At 35.2% G+C, this 27,990-nt stretch overlaps 1 protein-coding gene across 3 annotated transcripts; it reads right to left on the bottom strand.

Annotated features, from left to right (window-relative positions):
- Window positions 1–648: 648 nt before the first annotated feature.
- dnajb6b (DnaJ heat shock protein family (Hsp40) member B6b) lies at window positions 649–27,990 on the bottom strand. 3 transcript variants are annotated; one of them, XM_065289390.2, is made up of 10 exons: window positions 27,676–27,976; window positions 19,803–19,925; window positions 18,847–18,956; window positions 17,270–17,323; window positions 17,079–17,183; window positions 13,272–13,394; window positions 13,027–13,162; window positions 12,652–12,722; window positions 3,146–3,280; window positions 649–2,658 (listed from the first exon to the last, which is right to left on the bottom strand). In XM_065289390.2, exons 2-10 carry the CDS (start codon window positions 19,865–19,867, stop codon window positions 2,558–2,560), a joined length of 900 nt encoding a protein of 299 aa, XP_065145462.1. In that variant the 5' UTR covers window positions 19,868–19,925; window positions 27,676–27,976; the 3' UTR covers window positions 649–2,557. The 3 variants fall into 3 exon arrangements, with proteins under 3 accessions (XP_065145462.1, XP_065145461.1, XP_065145463.1); XM_065289389.2 differs by having other exon boundaries at window positions 13,027–13,186; window positions 27,676–27,973; XM_065289391.2 differs by lacking the exons at window positions 649–2,658; window positions 3,146–3,280 and having other exon boundaries at window positions 12,039–12,722; window positions 13,027–13,186; window positions 27,676–27,990.

A 27,990-nucleotide genomic window follows, 5' to 3' on the forward strand; every position in this document is an offset into this window, starting at 1 on the left:
GATAATAACTGTGATTGCATACCACAGAGAGCAATGTCATGAAGATAAAAGCTTAAATAAGGTAACGTGTACAGATATGAATGTCAAATGAACTTTTTTATATTTTATGATAACAGTTTGAAATCATCTGGGGCTCTGGATTTGATGTGGCACTGTTTATATAATAAATTATATACAAGAAGAATCAGAAGTCAAAGTTTGACTAAAAACAAAGTTTGGGAGAAGGACAGAAATAATTTTGCAGTGTGTATTTCTCTAATTACAATGTCATTGACAATTGTGTTATACCTACAGTATGGCAGTCAGTAAAAATCACTTTAAATGGACCAGTGTTTTTCATCAGGATCTAATATTAATCTGAACTGAGACAGCTTGCAAATTGAAAGCTATGGAATGAAGGTGAGCTACAGTACTCGTACAACTGCTGCTGTGCCGTTTCTAATTAAGCCCTGTGAGACTTCAGTCAGCCAAACAAGACCCAAATTACTTTACAGGTCATGTGTGCATACTTTTCTATTGATAATACGCCACAAGCAGCTGTAATACACTGTAAATTGCAGGTTTTTATAATAAAGGTCACATTTATACATTTCATTTTTACTAATTATTTATAACACATGTAATAATAATGACAACAAATGGACATAATCATTGTAATTATATTAATATTTATTTGCAAATGGCAAAGACAATCAGACATTTACCCACTTGCCAAGTAATAGAAATATGATGTTAAAAATCACAACTGTAGGAAAGGACAAAGTGAACAAATATAAGTCCACTTTCCACATGTATAAACAGATAATACATTATTATCAGAGGTGGACAGTAGTATTTTTACTTTCTACTTAAGTATTCGTATTTTATCAGTGTTTTTTAAAAAAAAACATTCCAAAGCATCATAATTTTTACTCCACTACATTTCATAAATAGTAGTTTTTGTTTTGCATTTAATATTTAAGTATAAACATCTGGTACTTTCCTACTTTTACATAAGTATAAACATATATGCAATATAAAAGAATAAACACAATGATTTTATGCTTTATATTGTAGTGAAGTCAATTTTATCCCAAGACAAACACAGGAAAATATAACTAAAATACTTTCTGTACTGTCCACGTCTGATAATTATAAGGCACAGGCAAAGACATTAACACATCAATGTTGAAACATTTGATTCATACGTATGACTATAGATGCATTCTCTGTTGCTTTAGCTTTCTAAACTAATTAGTTTCATATAGAAAAGAACATGCAGATGGAGTAAAATTTAAACAAGTTCAAAAAGGACATGCACTATAAAAACGATGTTAAAAACGTAATCTGTTTTAAATGTGTTGTCCCAATCTAGACACATCTTTGTGTTATTACTGGAACAACACATTTTGTGTTACTTTTAACACAACTTGTGTTGTACTTTTAAGTATTTTGTTAAAAAAAATAAACACAAAATGACACATAATGTGTCAAATAGCATAATATAAACAATGTGTAAAAATGAACGCATCCACATTTTTAGAGTGTGGCCCATCTGGATTATTCTCTAAAATATTGATACAGTGCTTAAGACTGAATCAAAAGACACAGTGAAATATGTTCTTTCACATTGGTGAATAAATAATTCAGAAATCTTTCCATCTCCCTTGTGCTTCTCGCTGTGTTACCCCAACCACCTGTTCTGTCTTTCTGTCTCATCATTCTTTCTTCTGCACTTCTGGCTCTTATTTGTCACTTCCATGATTTTATCAAGCACCTCTTAGATATCATGTCAATATTTAGCTTGAATGCCATTATTCAGTACAAAACGCATAATGCTCTAAACGCATAGCAAACATACAAACTTTAAAGTGCCTTACCTAAATATTCATAGTAAAGGATTTTTTTCATTACATTATTAAAGTACTGAAACAGATACATGCAACCTATTTGAGTAACTAGTAAACACAGTATTTTACAGAATAATGAGAAGATCAATTTAATGGTTTAAAGTATCATAATACATTTCAGTTGGGATAATTATCCAGTGACTAATACAATGTGTTATTTCCAATATCACATTAAAGGGGAATGTCCTTAAATTAGCACAAATGTAAGTGTAGTTCCTTTTATTTCCATCTGGGAAATAAAAGGTTATTGGATATGCAAATAGACTCTTCAGTCATTTGTTGATGAAATAAAAATTGTTGCATTATTTTGCATTTATGTTTTTTCAAAAAAATATTTGCAATAGGGAGATATCAAATGATACAGAAGATATCTGCACACTGTTCTTCTCCCTTTATTTATAAACATTGGCAGCGTTGGCAGATAGAGCATAAACTGCATTAAAGAAGAATATTGTTCTGTTAATTTTGTATGGCTGTGATTTAGAGTGCGCCATATACTGCCCTTATAACTTGTATATTGGATGTGGAGAGTGCATAAGTAGTTGTAAGAATTATCAAAATAGAACATTGTAAAAAAAACTGTATTGTGTAACAGGTATGTCTCCATTATGTTCATATACTGAAAATTAGCATGAAGTAGGCTATAAAACCATATGTTGTCAAAACTCTTAGAACCAAACCCCAATTCGAGGAGCCATTCTTGGCATACGTTTCTTTTTGTTATCTGACTCCTTTAGGAAATGTTTTTTTCTTCTGGTGTCAAAGAAACCTAAAACAAAATAAAGTAATTTATTGCAACCACACCAATTTTCATAAAAATTAAAATATATATATAAATACCTTGACTAATAATTACTATCATATCCAAGAAATAACATTTTAAAACATACTTCTGGTGTTTAAATATACATTAACTGTGTGACTCAAAGGCTTAAAGACAAAACAGAATCACTAAAAATTAGAAAGTTTCATTGAGACATCTTCGTTGAGGCTTTCCGTGAAGATACTTTCTAGTGTTGAGTGCCTCAAGCAGTAAATGTCAAAAGCAAGTTGTATTGGCAACATAAAAGTTGGCTGTTAAAATAAATTTCAGGAGAAAGTAGACACCACGGATCATAGCTCTCAATATCTGACTCACAAATTCATAACACAACCTTATAAAATACACTTCTCTATATTTCTCTAAAATACTCTGCTCTTCCTTCTCTGATCCTGGCCTTTACCTTACAAGAACAGCACCCAGCTGTGATACAAACCTTTGGCAAATCCCAGATTCTGCAGGCCTCTCTCATCATCCTCCTCCACCGGGTACTGGGCCACATTTCTGAGGTAACGGTTGTGTGAGGCACTTTGCCTGTGACCTTCCTCCAATGCCTTGTCTTCAGAAACACCTGTGAACAGAAGCAGACAGAGCTCAGATAAATAAGCATAGGTTTGTACAATGCAGAGTTGTACACTCTAAAAAAAAATGGTGCTAAATAGCACTAAAAGTGGTTCACTGGCTCATAATCATAGGGGAACCATTTTAATCAATCATTCAGTCAACCTTTATAAATTATGTTAGTTGAATTAATTCCTTAAAGTTTCACATTTCCTCACCCAAGGGATATGGACAGACTGATCTCATGGAAAGTCGTGTTATAGTCACGCAAAATTTGATTAATTTATTCGTATCCATGGCATGAAACTCAGCTTTTTTGTGCCTTGAGCACAAACGTCTTTAAAGCATAACGTTAAAGTGAAGTTTTTTTTTATTTTATGTATTGTTTTCTCATTGTTTTTTACTATTTTCTCACCATTGTTGCTTGGGGTTGGGTTAGAATCACCAACTCTAACCCCAACTCCAGGCGAGAATAGTTTTAAAAGCGGAAGAAAAACATGTAGAAACCATTACATAAAAGCACATCCTAACCCAAACCCCAAATCTAACCCCAACCCCAAGCGACAATGATTTAAATAGAAAAAAAGAGAAAACAATACATAAAATGTAAATGACACGTAAAGAAAGTCGTGCCACGGACACGAAAAACTATTCATAGAAATTTGTGCGAGCGACACAAAAAAGACATTCAGGCTCAAGGCACGAAAAAAGCTGAATTTCGATAAATTAATATCCTTTTGCGTGACTAACACGACTTTCCGTGAGATCATGCTGGATATGGAAGATAAGCAGTACAGAATAAATAGGTTTTAATGGTTTCAGTCATGTGGGCCTACAGGATCTGTCAGTGCTCACCTAAGAAACATGAAGTTAATTGCTATTTTTTCTGGAATAAAATAATCGGCATATGCCAAGGATGGATACACACTTGCAAAGAGTAAACCATAACAATGCGTGCTCAGAATGAATTAAATTGTGTTTTTATGTGATATTACTTTAGCTTCAACATAAGAAATACAGTAATCATTTGTAGCTGTATAATCTAAAGAGTCCCTGTATTGTTTTGTATTATATCAGATGATGGCTTGCAAATACGGCTTTAGGCATGCATACAAATTGCGAAGCATGTTTTCAAAACATCTAAAGCCTCTAATCTAAAGATTATTGTTTGCACCATACTGTTTACATTAATATCTTACTGAATGCCAAGCCACCTCTCTGTTCAGGATATTGAATTTGCTCTATGCTTGGACAAATTCTCACAGGTCACATGCTATTTGGCAAAAATAATTTATATTTGAAAAATAAATAAAACATAATCTGATTTTGTTCCCTTGTCACATTACCTTTTAGTATTCAAGGAAGGTTTTTCGAGGTTTTCGTTTTTTACAATTTTTAAGTTTGTCTTGTTGCTGTTAAAGCAATTTTTAAGTTGTATTATTACGTATTGTTGTATTATTGTTTGCTTTTTCCTTTTGATTTGACAGCACAACACACAACCTAGCAGCTTTGTGTCAAGTTTTTGGATTGACTCACTTCAGTAGTTTTCTGACTCTTATAAAAAGATCAAAAGTAACTCTATTTGTGTGGCTGTCTCAAATCTCTTTTAAAAATCTATTTCCTCTTACCTGGCCTCGCAGAACAATTTGAAAGACAGTATTACGTCTGAAGGGTGCCATTCAGGGACATATATCTAAAATCAATTATACCACAATAATGGACTGGAGTTTAAAAGTCTAAAAAACCTGTCAGTCTAAAAGTCTTGAGTTCTTTACAGATATAACATTAAATAAAACATAGTAAACTGATTTGATCATGGAAATTATATTTACTCACTACTTAAATCAACTATATATATCTTTAAAGAATTTAAGTAGTTAAATATCAAATTCAGCAACTTATTAATTTGTCATAGTAGCAGCATGGTAACTCATATCTATTATGCAGTGGCGGCTGGTGACTGCTCTTCCGAGGGTGTCGGAGAGTGTCATGTGTGTTGCTTGTGTTTTGTCAAAATATGCCTCAAAACCGTTTATGATAAAAGAGACGCTCACGTTCACAAAATACACGCAAGACACTCCCTTAAAAGTAACCTCTGTTAAAGGCATGAGATTATGCGAGTATCTGGCAAACGCAAGCGTCATTTTTATCATAAACCCTTATTTTGACAAGACACATGATGCACATAGGTTCACTTGACGCGCCAAAACACATATTTTGAAATGACAAACATGTTGTGACGAACTTCGCAAAAAAAGAAGTCACTGTTGCCACTGCTATTATGACAAATGTCTTGTCTTTACTAGCACTAGTTGGAGTCAAAGATATCTTTCATCAGGGAAAGCAATTCTGACAGCATTTATCAGCTTTTCCATCCAACTTATAAATAATGCCAGTTAGACTATAGTTGAGTTGCCAGAAGGATTTTGTTCTCAGTATTGTGAGTTCTGCACAAAGAAAAGCAGTCTTTCCTCCCAATGATACTATTAACAAAGTCTTAAACATTTGGAGATGTCACATTTTTACAAGCCATTCACAAACACTTGTGCATCACATCACAACATAAACACAAGTGTGACAAGAAAGTTCAAATAGCTCCTAAAGCACTCCTTGCTCCCACTCACAACCCCCCATAATCGTGATGGATTCATTCATATTTCATGTGGAACGCTTTTATTGTGATTAGTCATGTAAATAGATTGAGATTTCTTTATTCTTTTCGTGTGTTAATTTACATTTATATTGAATTAGCGTACGGAATAGAGGCTCAGACAGAGAAAAGAGAGGCTGATTATGCGAACAGATTATGGGCACATCTCGTGGCTATTGTGTTGTGTAATTAAAGGGGAGAGAGGAGAAGAAAAGGGACAGATGCTGCTCCTCAAACTACCGGACCTTTTTCATCTCAGGAAAAGGCATGCGTCTGCTCCGAAACCTCCTACACACCCATAAAAAGATGAAAAATAGAATACATTTCATTGAAAACCCTTTACCAAAAATCTTGTTAGGCAGACCCTTAAAGCTCCTTGGGTTTAGGCTTTAAGAATAAAATCAACATGAACTACAGTAACAAGCAGATGTTATTGTTTTTACTGTGGATCGTCTAAAATCTTGTAACATCAACAAGTGTCAATAATTTAGATGAAAAAGATCACAAAGGTGCTACTTAAGTAAGGTTATATAATAGCAAACTATTTGCTCATATGCTAATGTTTCATAGAGCAACATAACATAACTTCATTGAAATTAGTAAACATAACTGAAAGAAGGAGAGCCGATTAAAGAAGCAGACACAGAGAAGATATCGAGTATAAGGCCCAATGATCAGCAACACTAGGCAGAAGACAAAAGCGACCTGCATGCTCAAGACTCAATTTCCCTGCAGTATGATTGGACATCTTATTACCATGAGGTCGCCACAGCAACCCCATCAATTCGGAGACCATTACCAGCGGCTCACATCCATACAAACACATTCAGATGCTTCTCTGAAATGCTTTCAAGCAAATCATGGTCTGGTGTCTAAATCCAGTCAAGTAATGGTATGAGAAAAATAAGTGTCCCCGTGACTGGTTCATAGCGGAGTAAAAACACTCAGCGTTCAGGTTTCTCTTCTTTGTCAAGCCTTGAATAACAAGCAGCATATTTACTTGTGAAAGGCAGCAGCAGAGATCATATCTAGCTTTTCAAATATAAATAGTCATCTGCAGGCCTGGTGCATTCAATACGGAGGGGATTCAAGGTGGTGTTTTCATTGTTAAAAGAGTCCTTGCTTTTTGCAGATCAGTGCATTATGCTGTGTATTATATGGCGGTTACCTGGGTGATAACACAAGAACAAAAATCTCTGATCCATTATCATTTAATTACTTTGTGTGGATAAATAAATAAATATTCTGGAAAGAATTAAAGAGCGGTAATTAATCTTTTGAGTCTTATAAAACCTGAAGGTTTTTATTTTTATTCAAATCACGGAAAAAAAACAGAGGCCTCTGTTCAATTCTCTATCCGGTTGTGACGAAAGGAATACTCTTTCCGGGTCCAACCTCCACTTATTTCAATAGAGGATATTATTTAAACAGCCGATTATGAGCACTTTTTTTCACTCTTTTTACTTCTCCTTATCACTCCTATTCATATCACACATTTAAGTGAAAATTTAAATTGCAGTCTCAGACTCCCAGAATCATAGACAGCAATATATTAATAATTCATAAAAAATAAATCCATGTCTGGTCATCTCGAATTTTGTTATGGAAATAAAAATTAGGATTGGGTGTTTTGGTACTTTTACATTATGATACGAGTGTATTATAGCCGTGATTTTTTGTTATTTCTTTTTGACATCTGTGAGCGGTTGGACCCAGACGCGACTTAACGACCGTTTGCGTGCATATTTAACCAAACATTTTCAAATAAGAAGTGCTTAATTATTTGGTTGTAAATGAAGGTGTGTATGTGACAGATAATCTCTGTCACTATGATTTCAAAAATTAAGATGTGTTCATGGATCAACAACATTTAAATGTATGTCAACAACACATGTTCTGAAGCCTTAGCCATTATCCAAACCTTCTCAAATCAGAGGGACGTCATATGTAGATAAGTACAAGGCCTAAACCTAGACTTAAGCCTAACATTAACCATGGAACTAATCACTTTTGGTTTGCTGTTTTATCTGTTTTTACTTCTCCTTTTATATCCCAGAAGTATACCATTGCCAGAGCTGCCTGAAACCCATACTGCAATCTGATTGGTTGAAGCAAATGTTGATCCAGTAACATGTCATACTTGGTGAAATCACATTAGACCTATGGTATATGAGAATATAAATTCCTTGCTAGTTTGTGTTTTTGATTGCAGTCACTGAGAAACAAGACTATTCTCTGAGAAACATGCAGGCACTCTTCATCCATCCTGTCCAACTCTAAGCATCATTTACACATCCAGGGAAGCATAACATATCTTACAAGCCCAGCAGCTGCAGCAAGGTACTTCCCACTGTTTTGATAGCATCACAGCACAAACTAACAAAAACCAGAGCTTGACACATTTTATTTGCCCTTATCACTCCTATCTTTACCATATTTCATAAAGCTGGGGAGGACAGCTATACCACCTTCATCTGCTTTTGGATACTTTTACCTTCTGGTTTCATCACAACTGTGGATCATTCGGAGACTAAGATATTACATCTATTCTCAGGAGGTACTGTAGTCATGAAACTCATGGCTTGTGAACAGGATTTTTATTACTTGAGCTTGTGTGGGAAAATCTGCCAAATTTATTAGTAACCAGTTGCATGGATACTGTGGTTTTTGATTGATCATACTGTCCTCAAACCCATCTAACACTGCAGTATTCTTTTAAAAGTTAAAGCTTAAATGTAACCTAGCCAAGCAGGCATCTTACAGTACATAATGTTTCTGATTAAGACAAAAAGACGAACAGCAGAATTAAATGGCATCTGATTTGGCCTTCCTGTGTCTGTAAAAAATGAAATCCATTTTTTTTTACTACTTAAGATGACACTTCCATCATCATTTACAAAAATTGCACATTTGCTGTCACAAAATGTAAAAAGAATTGTCATTAAAAAGGACTGTAATTTTTCACACTTTGTTAAACTTTGCTAAAATATATGACAATAAATGCTTCTATGTAAAGCTGTACCGAACCATTGTTAATTACTGCACCTCAGTGACTTGACTTCGACTTGATATCACTAAAGAAACACCGCCCTCTAGCGCTGGAATATAATTTAAAGTCCATGACTTGCCTGCATACAATATTAAGTGGAAATTTTATCAAACGTTAAATGCCCTTTCTTACCAACTGCAAATATTAGCAAATGGGTGTTGTTGTTATTAAGGACATTGCATTATTAATTCTTTAAATGATATAAAAAAAGATGCACGTAAAACACTTTGACTGCAGGGGGCGCCATTGTAACGCAAATAAAGACATTGGTACGGATTTTACACGTTTCTTCCATACACTGTCACTGACCATTAAACGCCCGTTTTAGTCATCAAATTGTAGCCTACATGTTGCTACTTGAACTCATTTAACTGGAATTCAGTTCATTTCTTGGTAAAATAAAGCGGATTCTCACTGAATCATAATGCGATCAAACTTGAAGAGAAGTTAATTTCATGAGACGCGGCACGACTTAATTTTCTTAATTCTTTTAAACACGCCATCTCTTAATGGTTTCAGAAAAACATGATTCTGTTTAATAAGTTATGTTCATTGCTTTTTTCAGTAGGCTAGTTTGTATGTGAACTTGCACGCTATATTTGTCAAAGTTTGATCTCGTTGTTGACATATAAATAACATAAATAAAAGAAAAAACGTTGACGTTACCATACAGGTTTCGTAGAGGAAAACGTTTAAGAGTAGGGAAAAGCGGGGCTCAGCCTAACCGCATTTCGGTGTGGCCTCGATCAATCGTTCAAGTTAGATGGATTATTATTTTTACACATCTGTGCTGCAAATAAACAGCATAGGTGCGGATTCCCGGATAGGTTTTAAGATTAATCCAAGATTTTAAATTAAGGCAGCTCAAACTTGCATTTTAGTCTGGAACTAGAATAAGCCCTGTCCGGGACACCATATCTTAAAGTTTGTTTGTGGAACCTACAGTTCTCATACAATTATACCGAAAGTGAAAATGTTACCCCCGTAGGTGGGGTTCACTGTAACAGACAAAGGGTTTGTTGTAACACTTTCTAGAACATTTTATTTAACCTCCTGCGACCTGAGCTTTGGTTTGTCTTTTTTTCAGGGTTTGTCTGTTCTGGTTTGTCTTTTTTCACTATTTTGGGGTTAGGAGAAACTAATATAATAATCAAATAATTTTCTTTGAACATAAAGTAGTTGTTCACGTTTGTGTAGAGCAGGTTCAAGTTACACAGAATGAAGTATTATGATGCAAACAACAAAAAATTGATCTCCACGTATGTGGACATCCAGGTCTTAAGAGGCTAAACACAAATCATTCAATACTTTTCAGTTCATGTAATATAGACAAATGTACAAACAATATCCACCTCTAATATATAGATATCCGTACATACATCCATGATCCTTAACCATTCTTTTTTATTATTAATTAATACGTATGGATCATAGAATGTAAAAAATAGGTGTGGATAGATATATTTGATATGATCATACAATTAAAACAACAAGAAAAATCATAAGTGTCAATTATTTCCATGACGTATTTACAGTTACTGTTCTGATTAATGAAATTTACATTAAAGATAAAATTTGAGCCACTTAAGCTGACCATGTTCTTGTCCATGGTATGACTATGAAGGGAGGCTGAGCAAAGAGTAAAGCCTAATTTGAGTCGCTTCACTGTTGCCTCCATCTTCAGAGCCTTCAGGGAGGAAAACATATAGGTGTACTTACAGTAAGACTGCTCTGTACAGTAACTTTAGTGTGCATATACTGTTGGACTATGCTGGAATAAAGAAATGCATAAAATTGCCTTCCATACAGAAAGACATATCAGTAGATGAATGCCAGGGGTGGATCATGCAAGAGGATTTTACCCTCGCTGTTTGGCTAGGACCAATATAGCTGTGATGTGGATGAGATTCTCTGGCCTGACCCAGAACAAAGATGGGATGTTGAGGCGGAATAATTAAAAGAAATGACAGTTGTGGTGTGTAGCACATAAATGAATAAAAATGTGCTAATGCATACATTGATTGTGTCTTTTGTGGTCATGTGAAAGGGTTTTTGAGGGGGAGAACCACAAGCAACATGGCTTGGATATATTGTTTTGAATTTATTGCACCAGTGTTTAATACTATGTTTTTGTGTGTGTGTGTGTGTGTGTGTGTGTGTGTGTGTGTGTGTGTGTGTGTGTGTGTGTGTGTGTGTGTGTGTGTGTGAAATTATCATGATGTCTGAGGCACACTCTCTTAATAAATGAATCCATCACATTTAGTTTATAAAACACTGTTGAAATGTCTATTCAAGAGGCTTAGAAAAAGAGGCTTTGTAGTGATAGATTAAAATTCACATCAACAATATTGTTGTAAATTTAGGTGTCCCATATTTAAAGAACCTTTGACTAAATAGTTATTTGAGGAACCAAAAATGGTTCTTCTATGGCATCGCTGCAAAGAGCCTTTAAGCAGCTTTATTTTTTAAGATTGTAGTTTGTGCCCAACTCGCCCCACTGTAGATAGGAGTGGGGTTAAGTAATGTTATGACTCAATGACAGCGTGAACACCCAGCATTATAAAACAAACACACAAAACTAACAATTCACTATTATGACTCTTGCTTTAGACTGGTCCTAGCATTTGTCATATGTACACTATCTATGTAGGTCAGAAAGTTTTTAGGGTCAAGTGTTTTACAACCAATGACTAACTTATGCATTTTTGCTTTATGGCTATTTATATAGATGACAAATGAAAGTGAAATGAAAATCTGCTGATTGATTCCAACACACTCAATGCCATCAAAGACTACTGGAGCATTACACACACATACACTTGCTGTTAATCAAATGTGCAATCCTGTTGTTACAGTATGTGCATTTATATATTATGAAGTAGCAAACAAATTGTTATGTGCACATGCCTGTGTTGACCATTCATAGCATTAACATTAAAGTGATGGATGATAAAAAAGCAATGCTTTACATTTTTCTTTTTAATTTTGTGAGTGCTGAGTTGAAACATACGTGAGACACATGCATTAGCCAAGCAACATCTACAAAAAGAAACTGAGTGCAACATCCCAAACACGTAAAAGTGAAATTTATTGAACCTGAAACTTTCTCAATATTTCCTTTTTTCTTACAAAGAGCACAATAAATCTAGCGTATAAATCACAAATGATAAATTGTTAATAATGGAAAGTCTTAGGTTATGCAACAGTTAGGTGAGAGGTCAAAAAAGACACAAAAACTTTTAATAATTTATAAACAATCCAATATCATGAACAAATGGTAAAAACTAACATAAGTATTAAGAGTGCAGAGATTAAGACACAAGTTGAATTGAACAGTAAAAAGCAGATGCAGCCTGTTAAGTTCTAGTTTGATAGCAATGAGTACTTATGGATATAAATAACTTTGAGGACTTTTGGTCTTGTAAAAGGAAATGGTCCCCAGGGAGTACATTTTTACCCTGTTTTTCTCAGCATTTTACTGTATGGAGGGTACCAGCATCAGCTAACAGCCCATAGATGTGTCACATGTGACCTACTTTTGTTGATTAGTGGAGTGCAGCTATTAGCCAGCTGTCTGTCTGGTTATATTCAGGAATGTTTGGGATATACAGTACATTTTAAATGTTCGGCTGAAGAGGTGAGAGATTTCACTTGTTGTCCAGTCGTAGAGGCTGCTCCTTACCATTGACTGTAAGAGATTTGAGCTGACCGTCTTCTTCTACCTCCACTCTTTCTTGACCATTCTCTACAATGCTGAAATACAATTTTTCACAATAACCACATCCAATATAAGTACTTTCAGTCCAGGCATATTAGCTTATTTCCATAGAAAAGCTTTCTGAGTATTAAAATCTTAACCAAATAAGCAAACGACATTTAAGCATTTTACAAATTTAGTGGGAACCTTTAAAAACATGCAAATGTCTTAAATGTCTTAGGGGCAGTTTCCCAAACAAGGTTTGTATTTAAGCCAGGGCTAGGACTTAGTTATATTAGGACATTTTTGATTTATTAATTAAGCAACCAATGAAAGTTATGAAAGAATGTTCTTTGGTACCGTTTTGTTGTTATCCTCCTTCCATTGATGAATTTGGTAGATGTGGAAACAGAGCGAAAGTTTCCCATTCCCATTCCGCCTCCTCCTCCTCCACCCCCAAGTGAATGCGTGGAGAACGAGTTAAAACCGCCTCCACCTATTGAACCAAACGGTGTGAAACCTGCAGAGATGATGACACATAGATACACAAATACAGAAGTGTATACCAATGAAAAAAAGCTTTAAGCACACACAAATTAACCTACCCATGTCAAACTCAGGAAAGGAAGAAGCGAATGGGGAAAATCCAGAAAAGAATGAATTTGCTGTCCTGCTCCTGTTTACACCCCTGGGCCGCCTACCAAAGAAATCTTCGAAGGGGTCATCAGCTGAATCCAAAAATTAAAAAAGTTAAGTGAGAAAGTGATTTTATTTTCCATATAAAATGTTTCCACTGGCACACCCGATTCAATTACAGCTTGGATTAATCAGCCAAGAACCCAGATCTGATGTTTAGAACCAAAAAAACTTGTAAGTTCAAATAAAAGAAATACATTTCAGACTATGTCTTTTTCAAGCAACACTATGTAGTTTTTTTACCTTTACATAATGTCTTTACATAATGTCTCTAAAATTATTTCAGTGATAGAACAACTTTTAACTGGGCAAATTGTACTGTTGCTGCATCCTGAGCAGTCTCCTAGCTGCTACAAGCACACTCTGAAAGTGGCGGTGGAGGGTAGGAAACACAGCCCCGCCCCTCCCCCTACCTGCAGAAGAGTGTCTGATACCAGGCACACTGTAAAAAAAATCCGTAGAAATTACAATATTATTGCAGCTGGGATGCCGGTAATTTACCGTAGATTTACATTTATGTTATTTATTGGCAAGAGTTTGTTCAAAGTTAAATACATTTTAAATATTAACAAGTCTTTATCTTTACAGATTAAAACTATACAATAACAGCCTCATGCAAAGCATTCTGGGAACCAGAAATCAGCATCAACCTTTTTCTGTTTTTTGCCTCAGATTTTGTTTCCCAGAATGTTTTGCTTGATGCTGTTTTTTTAGTTTTTTCTGTAAAGACAAAGACTTGTAAATGTTTAATGTTCATTTAACTTTGAACAAAATATTGCCAGTAAAAAACATAAATTTAAATCTACGGTAAATTACCGGCAACCCAGCTGCAATTTCTACGGAATTTTTTTACAGTGCACTGTTGCGCTTTTCAACCACATGGGGGAGCTGTAAGTCATTTTTACATGGAAACTACATAGTGTTACTTTAAAATACAAAAAATAAGAATTGATTTTGGCAATTAAAAGATCATTCTCTATTTTATTCTAGTGAACAAATTTGATTTTATTCGGTTTAAAATCAGTTCATTTCATGGAAAAAACAGACTCTCTTTACACTTTTAAATACAACATTTTGTTTTCCAGACAGGGCTTAAGCCTAGTCCCAGACTAAAATGCATCTTAGTCCAAGCTATTTTCAGTTAAGACAGCTCCAAACATATCTTAAAATATACCTTTGTTTTGTCTCAAGATACACACCAGTATGTTCGTAAACACTGCTTAAATATCCTAATATAACTTAGGCCCAGTCCTGGCTTAATCTAATTCCAGTCTGGGAAACTTTCCCTTTAAAGGTCACGTTCTTCCTGATCCCATTTTTTAGTGTGTAATGTTGCTGTTAGAGCATAAATAACACCTGCAAAATGCTCAAAGTTCACTGCCAGGACAGAATTCCCCTTTCAAAGCCTACAGCGAATGGCCGGTTTGGACTACAGCCCTCTACGTCCCAATTTAATGACATCAATATGAGTTTTTGACTAAACTCCGCCGTCAGTCGACAATTTTGACTCAACGGCTCTGCTAAGCTAAGCTGCTGTCGAATCACAACACACTAAACAAACGACACATTCAGAATTCGCTACGTATTTCTGGGACTTCATAGAACAAGGAAGACATCAGCCTGTTTTAGGACAGGGAAAACAGCGCTACAGATAAATAAATTGTGTGAAAAATACCGCGTTTTTTTTATACCGTTATATTGCGCACTGTAAACACCTTCAAAGCTTTAACAACACAGAAAGAACAGGACCTTTAAGTTTAAGGACTTCCTATAATCTTCATAATTGTGAGGTCAAAACCACAAGCGTTTTGTCTAGGCAGAGATAAGATACTTGAGAGCTTGTGTTGTGACCATCGTGACAGCTCAGGAATATGCTAGTTGCCAAATCAGTAATTCATATAGCAAATGTTTTGTTATTCATAGTGACTCGACTAAATTTATTATAGGAACAATCCCCAGGGGCAACCTGGGAATAAGCACATAGCTCAAGGACACACTGGTAATGGATCATTAAAAACTTCTTGAGGGGACCAAACCTACAAACCTTACAGTCACCAGCTTCGATCTACAATACACCTTACCAAACTCTGAAAAAAATATATTTTACATAAAAATTTCTGTTAACGTTAATCCTATTTGTTTGGGGTTATATGGGTCTATTTTTATTCTTCCCTATAATATTGGGACCAGTGCAACTCTGCATATTCCTGTTCAAACATGTCTTGATCAATGGTACTCTATTTCAGGCCCTCAGCATTTTCATGTCCTTCAAGCAGTAATTTGGCAGTACAAACCATGTCTGATATCTTCTCACAACACGCACGGTTATTCTAACTCACCCTAGTCTTGTCATGGCTACATAAACACAAGTAAACACCAATGACCTTTTTGTCATCAAGGAAAGTTTTCAGAAAGATTCACACAATGTATACTCGCATCTTTTCGACTCACACAGAAACCATTCTGAGCACTCACAGACATGCAGACACATGCAAGGTTCCCCCCCATTTTAAATAAAACATGCACACATTCTCTCTCTCTCTCTCTCTCTCTCTCTTTCTTTCTCTCTATCTCTCCTCGCACCCTAGAGCTATTAGCATTCCCTTTTTCCTTGCTCCTCTTTTATTGGGAAGCTATTTCTGAGAACATTCCTAATGGATGATGCATGATCTCCTCTGAACCCACTTGCTGTTCTGAGCGTCCTCTCCATATTTAGAGTGCTTGTATGTTCTGCGCACATGGCATTCTGCCATTTACTTTCAACAGTTAGGGCCAGCGGGCACAGGGTGGCACATCAGTGTATAAACAATGACTAAAGTGCACTTAATTTTGGTCAGCCTAACACAATACATTTCAGTTTAATAGATACAATTATCACTGGCTTTAAACTTACTTTTAAATAACAAATGTAACTTTGACTTTAACTAAAAATAAAATGTTACTACTAGAAAAGTTCAGTCTCAGGTTAGCATGGCGATTTTTGACTTACAATTCAACAGGCTGCTTCAAAAAGCACTTCTATAAATACTGTGTATTTTCTTAAATCTGTGAGGTGTTTGGCATTGCCAGACCGTTTTAGTTGAAGTATATGTTTACAGGGTCAGTACAGCAAGCAATTTCTTAGCCCAGACCCATTGTTGAAAAGGGACTAAATTAAGTAAATTAGTAAATATCTGCCAGACATTACACTAAAAGGCACAAGTGTGTCTCTTCAAAACCACTCCTGAATAAAAAAACCTTTCGAAAATGCAAAGTGAGAGATTATTGGCTAATCAACCCTACAATAATCTCCTGCAAAGCCTAATTACCCAATATAACTCAAACTATGTGACTGCTCTGTCATAAACTCAATGAGAAACTAAATGACCTTCATTTCCTCTCTTTTGGGAACTTTATTCTTATTTTTATCCCTGAAGAATCCGTTCCTCTTTCACAATGTTCATTTCTACTATGTCATTTTTTATTACACACAAAGTCAGTTTCCCGGACAGGGTTTAGCTTAATTCAGCACCGGGCCTTAGTTATATCTGGATTATATTTAAGTAGTTTTAACAAACAAAGCTTACATAAATATATGTTAAGATGTGTCAGTGCTAGTGTTTTTAAATTAAGGCATATTACACATGCATTTTAGTCTGGGACTAGGGTAAACCATGTCAACTGCCCCATAAATATTTCTCCTTAATAAATCAATAATAGGTTTTATATGGACATACCGAAGAAATCTGCAAATGGATCTCGGCCTCCAAAGAATTCCCTGAAGACATCTTCTGGATTACGGAATGTGAATCCACCTGTGAAGTCCTCATCATAACGGCCTCCTTTCCATACAAAGAAATAATTTTAGAAAAGGCACAACACGGGACAATCAAGCATGACTTGAAAAAGAAAAGAATATGGAACATACCTCTACCATTTAGGCCTTGTTTTCCATATCTGTCATACTGACTGCGTTTGTTTTCTGTATGAAAGAGAATAATGTGGTTTTAAGATTTACACTGAATAAACAGGCACAGATTAATATGATTCACATTAATTACACACAGCTCTAACTACATCTTTACCTATTGTATTCTGACTAAAACATAACTTATGATAAGGTGTTACCAAAACATTCCACTAATTCACGCGTGTTTATTTTCACTGACCCATTACAGAATGTTTTTCTCTAAAGGTGGGTGTGGCAAACTTACTGTGAAACCTAAAACAAAGGCAACAGTTCAGTTTTAAAGTAACAAATGTGAAAGCAAGCCAACCTTCTTTAGTGACCATAAATGGAATCGCACAAACTCTGATACTTAGCAAATGTTACCATACCTAAAACATGATCCAAAAATCATATTTCAAGTAGGCTATATAAACAAATATCAAAATACACACTCGCTAGTCAAAATGCTGTTCAGCTTGTGACTTTTGTCTCGATTCTGCCTATGAATAATGCAACATCCACCATCTATGCAACAAGCAAGCATAAACAAGCACACAAAATATATTTATATTTACTGTGTGTCATTGATGCTGTAATACTGCTTTAGTCCTCTAAAGGATCTGCATTTAGCTAGAATATTAAATATATATGCAAGCAATAAGGTATGAGAAGCTATTCTGTATTGTAAATAAATCACGGTTGAAACGTGTTTTTAGGTTTTATTGTAAATAAAACACAGCTTCTAACCAATCAGAATCAAGGACTGGAATTAACCATTTTAATAACATACATATTACATAGTATAACATAATACTAAATAAAAGAAAATAAATATACGCTAAAACACAGAAATGTTTGCTCGGAGAGGGTCACTAGGGATGCACCGATACCACTTTTTTGGAATACGAGTACTTGCATTTCAGTACTTGCCAATACCGATACCAAGTACTTAATAAAAAAACATGATTTAAATTTACAGGTAACAGCTTTAGTCATATAATTTAACAAAAAAACAAAGGACTAGTTTTCCAGTTTGTTGTAAACTCTGCCTCTTTGGACAACACAAGAGGCATTAACCCCTTACACGCCGCTCAAACATAGACATTTCTGAGACCGTGGTATCGATTCCAGGTATCGGGGGACTTTTAACGAGTACGAGTACTTTAGAAAATGTGGTATCGAGGCCGATACCCGATACTAGTATCGGTATTGGTGCATAACTAAGGGTCACCCACTGGTTTCGCTCCACATTCTTAACTAATGTGGATGTGTCATACTTTTAAACACCCATGATTTCCAATGAAGTCTCTACTGTTGGTTTAAGTCATGATTCCTTCATCACAGCTCATAGCAGAGACTGACAGTAAATGTGAGAACCTTTAAATGTCTTCACCTGCACTGATGGCATGTCACATTGGTTTCTGTTTCACAACCATTTGATAACAATAAAAAAGTCAACTTGTAAAGAAAGACAATAAGCAAGTAAATAACACTGTCAAACAGAAACAAACAGTGCATCATATCTAATGAAGTTATACAATATAAAGAGCCAATACCATCTGAGAGGACTTCATATGCTTCTGAGATCACTTTGAACCTTTTTTCCGCCTCTTCTTTATTGTCTGGGTTTTTGTCTGGATGCCACTTTAATGCTAGCTTTCTGTACCTGTAGAGACACATATTTATCTTTATTAAAATAAAGATTTTTTTTACCAAGAATAAGACGCCATCTGCAAAAGATGCAAATTGTAATGCTACATTATGTAAGATATTGTGTCATCAAATTATGTGCAAATATGAAATTATGATAAAAACTGCTGAAAGAAATTGGCGCAGTCTGTTATGGGTTTTAAACATCACTATTTATGATGCTAACACATCACTACAAAATCACACACCTTTTAACAACCACATACAATACAGGTCAAGCCACACAATACGACTTCAGTAGGTGTGACAGAAGGTCAGCATCTCTGTACGCTATAGGCCTGAATCAGCGATACAGACCCAGCAGCAGCACACATCAGGGTCAATGGCCTAAACCAAACACTCCATACACAGGGGGATTTGTCCTTTGCACATCTTTTAATAGAGTTCGCCCCTTCATAGCCATGTTCTTTAGAAACCCCTCTTTCACCCATCAGCAAATTCAATGACCTACAGAATCAGGATTCAATACAATTTTGCTCCTAAAAAACAATCTGGAAAGCATTTTTCATGTAAAAGGCAGTGGAGGAATAAGCCTTGGGGCTTAAGGATACAATGTGTTGGACACCACAAAAAGCTATATGTTTTCTGTCTGTCCATTTGCACACAAAAACCCTCACAGGGAGACAACTTGACTTTCACTGGAATATAACTGGAGAGGTAATGTGATAAAACGCATTAAGGCAAAGTCCTGCAGCAAAGAGCAGTGGGTTCGAGTGGTCAGTAAAAACGGTGTTGCAATGTCAGTTATCATTAATGCCCGTGTATAAAAATAGCTGCGCATGACAGAACACGAGGTACTTACGATTTCTTTATTTCGTCATGGGATGCATTTCTCGGAACACCCAGGATTTGGTAATAATCCTCCATGGCGCGGGCCTTGGCTTTCCACTCCAAGGGTGAGGACGAAAGAAACCACCGAGTGGCCCTGGAAAGAAGAGTAAAAAAACATTGAAATCTAAATCTGGGGAGGGTCACTGATAGAGGGTGTGTTTTGTTGTCTGTGTAGGTGGTAACTGTAAGCAACAACCTCAAAATACCAACCCGTCATGAAAGAGTATAGGATTTTATCTTACACATACAAGTGCTTACTATAAATTTGCCCACTGTATATATATTATCTCTTAATCTGCATACTTGAACCATCCTTAACCTAAACATGGTAATAATAAGAAAGAATCCTTCTTTCCATTGTATAAAAAAAAGATTGTATAAGTTTCTCTTATTTCAGATTGTAAAGAACAAATTGTTGACTGCATATAAACAATCAGAGACCAAATGAGCAGTTGCAGTAGCTGTCCAGCTAGATCTCATCTGTGTGTTATTTATATCTGCAGTGTCCTTCAGGATAAGCTCAGAGGTGATCATGGCACAAAACTGATTATTCCTCTGCACTAGCCAACTAATACAACATTTCATTTCATTTCATTCGTTTGCTCTTTTGATTCAACAAATTTATTTTTCAAAGTTTCCAATTTCAGTCTTTTAAGCTCAAGATAAAATCTTTAGTTGAAACAAACTGTTTATGCCAGATGTATGGGTGAGTGTGAGATGTGTATTGCTTCATTTCTTTAGTTGTACAAATATTTAAAATGCTGCCATGTTATCTTCTTACATAGGGGTCAATATTTAGAATATTTATAATAAGAATAAATATTCTTAGCTTATTTATTGATACCCATGTTTCTATAGCAACATGCAGAATGGCGTGGTAAGTTCAAATTTGGAGGCAAGTTCATCACAAGAGGGTGAGTAATGAGAGACTTTATATTTTGGTGAACTATTGGTTTAAGTCCTCTGAGAATAATGTGACATAGAAACACACTTGTTATAGAGTGCCACAGGGATGACATATTTTTGTATGCCAACCTGGGAAGTTAGAGGGTTGGTTAATCAGTTAGACACTTTAAAGTTGTGTTCACCTGTGAAGATTATCTTGTTGGACAAAATCCTTAAGTGTCATACATTTTTGTGAAACACAGAGATTATTTTATGTGCTAATCCAAAAGTCTATGGGGAAAATGAATGGGCTTTTTAGTGAGGGAACCAGTGTATCACTAACTGCCGAGGTTGGCCTACAAAAAACATCATTCCTGTGGCACTCTATTACCCATCACTTAAAGGGTGACTGCAAAAGTGCCTGACAAAAGTGCTAGACAAAAACAAATTTACCAAGGTTACGGAGTTAACACTTTTCTCACAGTTTATTTCTCACAGAAAAAGCCATAACGTTTAAATTGAGGTTAGTAACCATAGAAAAAAATGCAATTTAATGCCAACATTTGAGTTTAAAACGTAATCTTAAAGTGCACCTATTTCATTACTAAAAACATTATTTTGTGTATTTGGTATAATACAATGTGTTCGCTTATCAAAGTGATACTGTATATCACTGATTCTTGAAACTTTGGCAAAAACATGTCCCACTAAGAAAAGTGCTAATTCTGTTGGAAATTAATAACATTTTCATGAAGAAAAAGAATCAATGTTATAATCAGGGGGTCCTTTGCACATATGTAAGGTTCTTTTATAGGTTTATTTTTATTTTTTATTAATTTAATGATTATATGCTGGCCCATTGCCTACACAATCAGATGTCCTTGGTTAAGAGATAATCATTTCAACTTGATTAAAAAAAACAAAAGTAATAATTGAATAATATATTTACCACATGAAAGAGTACATTGAAATATGTATTAAAAACTACAAACAGTGAGTTTTGAACAATATTTAATATTATTTTGTGATTGCTCAAAATGTATCCCACATATTCGTCACCACCGTCAGATATTTATAAAAAGCAATAAAATTCGACAACCACAGGTTAAACTGCATTCCTGAGGACCCCATTTTCAAACCTTCAGCTCTACTGCATGCTTCAAGATCACTCAAGCTCCTGTATGTTTGCTATTTTCTCTTAAACTTGTTCATATTTTTGGACACTGCTACTGTGACAACCATAACATTTCAACACCGTCATCTTTGTAAAAAAAAATATTAGATTAGATTATGAAATAAATGTATCATTTTTAAGAAGACGTCTGAAGTAGCTAGCAACAGAGGGGAAACAAGATGGCTAATGTGAACAACTCATCTATTTTTTTATCTATATTAGGTTTTTGTCACCACCGTCAGATGTCACCACCGTCAGGTTTTCTGTCTTTTCTATCAGGTTTTATGTATTTTAGGAAGTTATGATTTGATATTTGTTCATCACAGTGCTCAGGATTGTTATTATTTGGACCAAATATTTACATAAAGTTTAAGCAAGAAGCCATTGACTTGAATGGGATACACCGTCAGATTAGTGTCACCACCGTCAGACGGAGTTTTATTTGTTTTAAATGAATATGCTTACAATATGTTTCTTCAGTGCTGTTGATTTATTAAAATAATAGTCTCTATTAATACAATAAAATGTTTATTAAATAAAAAATCATTACTTTTTCTATTTAGGCTTAAAGTAAACGTGGTATGAGTAATAACTGGAAAAACGCCTATTTTATGAAAAAGATACGAACGGGGGAGGTTGCACCAGTAAATTGCTGAACAGCCAAGACCTTGGTCTACAATGATATACCTTCAGATTTTGTAATTTAACTAACTTTTTTTTTTTAAACCTGTTTTATCCAAATTCCCAAGAATCACTCATATTTTTGTAGCTCCAGATATACTGCTTTCCTGAAACGCATTGATTTTGTACAAAACTCATCGATCTGAAAAGTACGGTGTCCCTGATAGGCCATCTAATCTGTATTATGTGATTTGCCTGAAAACCTCTGACATCAGCCGGAAACGTGACGCTCCTTACCAGTTTTGAAAGATTCGGTCAAAATGCAATGTTGACAGAAGTTAATGGGAGTTCAAGCGAGAGGAATTAAGATAATATTAGTCTTCTCTTTGTCAACATGCCCAGGAAGTAAACTGTTGCCTACAATCCATGTGTTTGTTGAAGTCCAAGAAAAGAAATTTACTTTGAAGATGATAACTCGTGTCATTGTTTACTTTGGTGTATGTACGTTTTGCATTTCGTTAACATGTACTAATACACACTTACACACCAAAATAAATTAAAAACCGTGAATCAGAAGATCTAAAATGAATAGTTCCCTTTAAAACTAAAATTTCATGATTATTTACTCTCCCACATTATCCAAGATGTTCATGTCTTACTTTCCTCGGTCGATAGAAAATTAAGGTTTTTGAGGAAAACATCCCAGATAATGCACTTTAATGGGGTATAATGGTTGAATGTCCATTTTCAATGCAGCCTCAAAAGGCTCTATAAGAATATATCTTGGATGACGTGGGGGTGAGTAAATTATAATGAAGTTACACAATAGTTTAGTACGGCTTAGTAAGAAATATCTAACTGGTGTACCATACAATAGATTATCATAAATGTTTAAACAACTATTTGATGGAAATCTGTATATTCTCCTGAAAACTGGTACAATACTTTTAGTTAAATAAAGGCAGAAGTCTCAGCTTCAAAATTGCTTGTTAATAACTCATTATCTTAATACTTTTTAAATACTTGCAATCTCGATCAAGCATAATTTTTTTAACCACACCTTCCTGCCAAACAGCCTACATTCCTGACTCATACTCAAGCAAACTTTATTACCTTAAATAATCTCAGAATTACACATATATGTAACATTCCTATTATCTGCTATCCTCTGATATCTCTGTTGTACAGTATTTTCCTTCTTGTCATGAAATAGCAGTCAGGGCAAAGCACACACATGTGAACAGATGTGAAATGGCTGCTGAAATCTCTGGAACTTGTTTTTATGGCTTCTAACAGAGACATCAAGACGTGGTAGTCAACTCAGAGCAAACCTCGACCCAATCTGACTAAAGTTTAGGGCAGCACAATGATTCATCATATTTATAATATACATAATTATTATACACACTACACAAACACATATGATGTAAACAAAAACTTTTATTCTGCAAACGATTAGTCTTAATTAATTGATATGCAGCCCTACCACAGTTTATTAAGTTTTTGAAAAGATGTTTTGTTGCTTGTGCTAGACTGGTTTTGATTTCACCACACAAGCTGATGATGATCAGAGTGGAGAACAGAGGTAATCCAGGGGAACAAAACAACAAACAACAATGGTTTGGAGGACAACCTAATGAATGTGTTCCCATTTGTTTAGAATTTCTTTACTCTTTTGTGATGACTGTGTTGAAAGGGCAAAGTATTATACAATACAAACACACACACTCTAAAAATGGCTGGGTTATTTTTGACCCATAATGGGTGAACCGCTGAAAAAAAAACACACTGCTGGGTTAAAAATGACCCAATGTTGGGTTGTTGTTATGCAACCGTGAGGTTTAATAAACCAGCAGTTCAGTTAAACAACCCAGTATTGGGTCAATTTTAACCCAGCGGTGTGTTCTGTCCAATATTTACTCATTATGGGTCAAAATTAACCAAGCCATGATTGTATGTATATTACAGTGTATGTGCTTGTTTACAGATAATGGTTCAATTAAGTTCAGATCAGGAGTTTGCACACCGTAGCTGAATATATTGGCTATATGTTTCCAACCTTATAGTTAATCCATCAATGAGGCCCTTTCTTAATCTTTTACATCTTCATTTCTTTATTTCTCATAGAAAGACAGAATATGAAAGGCATAGCTATTTCAATGCCAATATCAGATAGCATTGCTATCTAGGACAGTGGACATCATTGCTTGGCAGATGTGTCACAGATTTGATACACTTTCAGCATTTCATTGTGTTTATGGACAACTGGTCTGAGATCATCCATTATTAAAGTTTCTGACTGTAAATCAATTAAGTATTTTATTCTATAAACAAATATAGAGTCCTTCATAATGGCCACTAAACAAAGACATACCTCCTTCTTATAGTTTCCCAGCAACCAAATAATACAGAGACAAGTTTTACTTTACATGGGTAACCTGGTTCCTTCAAAAGATACACCATTGAGGACATAAAGCTGTGACACTACGAAGAACTTGGAGCAAAATCTGTAAGAACATCCGACATGTTTTTTTGTAAATTTGCATTTTTATTAGACTTCTAACGGATTCTGCCAACAAACCAGTATTTCCGAATGGTCTGAGGGCACAATTAAGTGGTTTTGAAGCCGAGGTGGCATCGGAGCTCCTCATCTATACATCTTTAGAAGTCAAAGTAACATTTGATAATACTGGAGAACATGAACTTTAAATTGACCTTTAGTAAAGGATAAAACAAAGACAACATTCTTTCACAGTCTGACACCATAAATCCTATTTTCATTTCACAAGCTCCCCCATTCTGGTACAAAAACCCACTTCTTTTAATACAATGCTGAATTTTGATTAAATCAAGTCCAGACAGACCCATATATTTTTCAGATTACAGAACTAAAATTTGTTTGGTGTTTTATAGTGAATGGTTTAGTTGACAGCTGTGCCCTAGACAAAATGTTACAAGTGGGCCGCCTCTCCCCCCGACCCAACGAGTGTGCCAAGATGACCTCAGTTGGCACCTGTTAACATTTCATTCATTACCAAAACCCCTAAATTCATCAAAATGTCTTACTTTCTCGTTTTATGATTTTTTTTACTTATTCACTTTTTTTCAGTGTATGTAACAGACTATATGTTTCATTATCCTAAACAAAAGAAAACTAGAACCATACTAATTTAATAAAATAAAATAATATAATATAATAGTAACTTTGAATCAAGATAGCAGGATTTTTCTACTAATATACGCACACAAAAACGGTAGACTAATTTTGCACTTGTTGTAAGGTTATATGATGATATGATATTATGACGTTAAATCAGAAACATTATTAAATAATAATAATGATAATAATAATAATAATAATAATAATAATAATATGAAATTTTATTAAAATCTGATTTTACAAATCAAAGAGAGATTGACAATATTTTATTGTCTACAATGTTAATTTACTGTCTACAGTGCTGTAGACGTCTTTATGCGCATACCATTCAAGGATGCACTAAATTCTTTATACCATAATTCACATGTTTAACAAGCCATAGTATTGTATGCTTAATATAGACTTATACCACGTGGCTGTTAAATGCATTATTCTGATTGGCTAAGAAATGTTCCATGAGTGTTGATTATTTTTCATTAAACCGCACACCTAACTTGTCAAATGTCGGGTGTTTACACACCTTGTTTGTTTGAGCCCTCCAAACGCTCTCAGAGCAGTTCAGGGTGTATATGTGAACAAACCAAGTGATATCAGACCCCCCTAAAAGGACCTGAAAGCGAACCAAACTCGGACCACGTTTCAACTGCTGCACAGAAAGCTGGGGTCTGAGTTCTTATGAAGTTGTGATGTGAACAAGAAAGGGTCTGGGATCACTTGAGTTCTGAAGAGGACCAAAAAAAGAACTGGGTCCTCTTTTGAGTCCATTATATTGTGAAACAAAGGACTGAGGTCACATTTGCCTAGTTCCTTTTCTGGTTCACTTTAAGTTAACTGGGTTTGGTTCTTTTAAAATGAACTATATGTGAAAACACCCTAAAATAGGCAACAGGCCAATGTTTGTGGCAACAGTGGTATAAATGCACACAGGTGTTAGTGCGTCGTGCCGTTACAGTGCAGGTGTGCATTATTTTTGAATAATTCAACTGACGTTGTCAACTATTCCTTACATAATTCAAAGGAGTGGAGTTAATTGTTTCCCTTATACCACAAACATTGATCTGATGGTTATTTTAAGACATTTGACAGGTTAGGTGTGCTTTTACAGAAAAAAATCATCAACACCCGTGAAACATTTCTCAGCCAATCAGAATAAAACATTCAATACTATATAGCAGAGTAATTGATATGGGTAAAATATTTGTGAGTGGTTGACTGGAAGCCTTACACAAAATGCTATAAACCAACTGAGTTTAAATAAATAGTTTAATGCTACCATAGCAAAGAAAAACTTCTGTATAGCATCATACAGGTACGTAGTATGATAGGTAGGAACCTTGTGGTTTTGCCACAAGGTCTAACATTTTTTTAACCATTAATGCTATACTCAACTCAAGTTATTCAGTTTACTTCTGAGGTAGGAAATCCTTCAACAACCCAATTGTTAAATGAGTGCGGGAGTGACACGAAAAGTTCTAGAAAGTTCAAGTTACACTGGTGAGTCGTTTAACTACGCTTTGACATGCCTGTGTCAGATAACATCAAAAGCATGTTTACATACTTCCCTGATCAATTCAATGTCGTTATGTAATTTGAGGTAGTAAAAACTAGCGACGTTTGAAGAGGGGAAACAATGTAAACACTTGCTACTGGAAAGTCTCACAGCTATTAAGCATCATGTACAATAACATCTCTTTATAAGAAATTAAATGTCAGTTTAAATTACATCAGGTCAAAATTTCGCATTCTTCTGGCTTTTTATAATAGGCTGGCTACTTAATTCTGTAGTCTACTGTTGTGTTTAATACAAAGGCGCACCAGCGTCCAAAATCACCCTGACACCGACTGTCACAAATCCTTTAAACTGCACATTTAAGCATTACAGAACACTGGGTGCTCATACAGAAAATTATGTCTATGCAGGCAGCTCACAAGATTTTAAAACGCAACCCGCGAATGTTTTTATATCTCTCTCAAATAGCCTATGTCAGATTTAAACCTACAAACCTTATTAACTGAGACAAGTGTCCTTCTTCAACTGTGAATCCTGCCGATGAAAGGTATCGTTTCTCTCCTCTTCAGCTGTAATATTATTCCCACAAGGCTTCAGACTTCGGGAAAATTCTTTTTGGTCCGAGGTCTGTCAATTTTATAAAACAATCCCAAAGGATAAAAGTAACTTTCCAGTGTGACACATGGAGATCATCAGAGAGCCTTTGGTTTTGATGTTGAGCTGCCGCAAATGTTCTTCAGCAATCTGCCGCGTCCGACCTCTATAAAGCGACGCGATTCTATGCAGTTTCGTCACTTCCTGTAGGGAAA

The sequence above is a fragment of the Paramisgurnus dabryanus genome, chromosome 2 (genome assembly GCF_030506205.2).
Source record: "Paramisgurnus dabryanus chromosome 2, PD_genome_1.1, whole genome shotgun sequence".
In the NCBI taxonomy this organism is placed as follows: Eukaryota; Metazoa; Chordata; class Actinopteri; order Cypriniformes; family Cobitidae; genus Paramisgurnus; species Paramisgurnus dabryanus.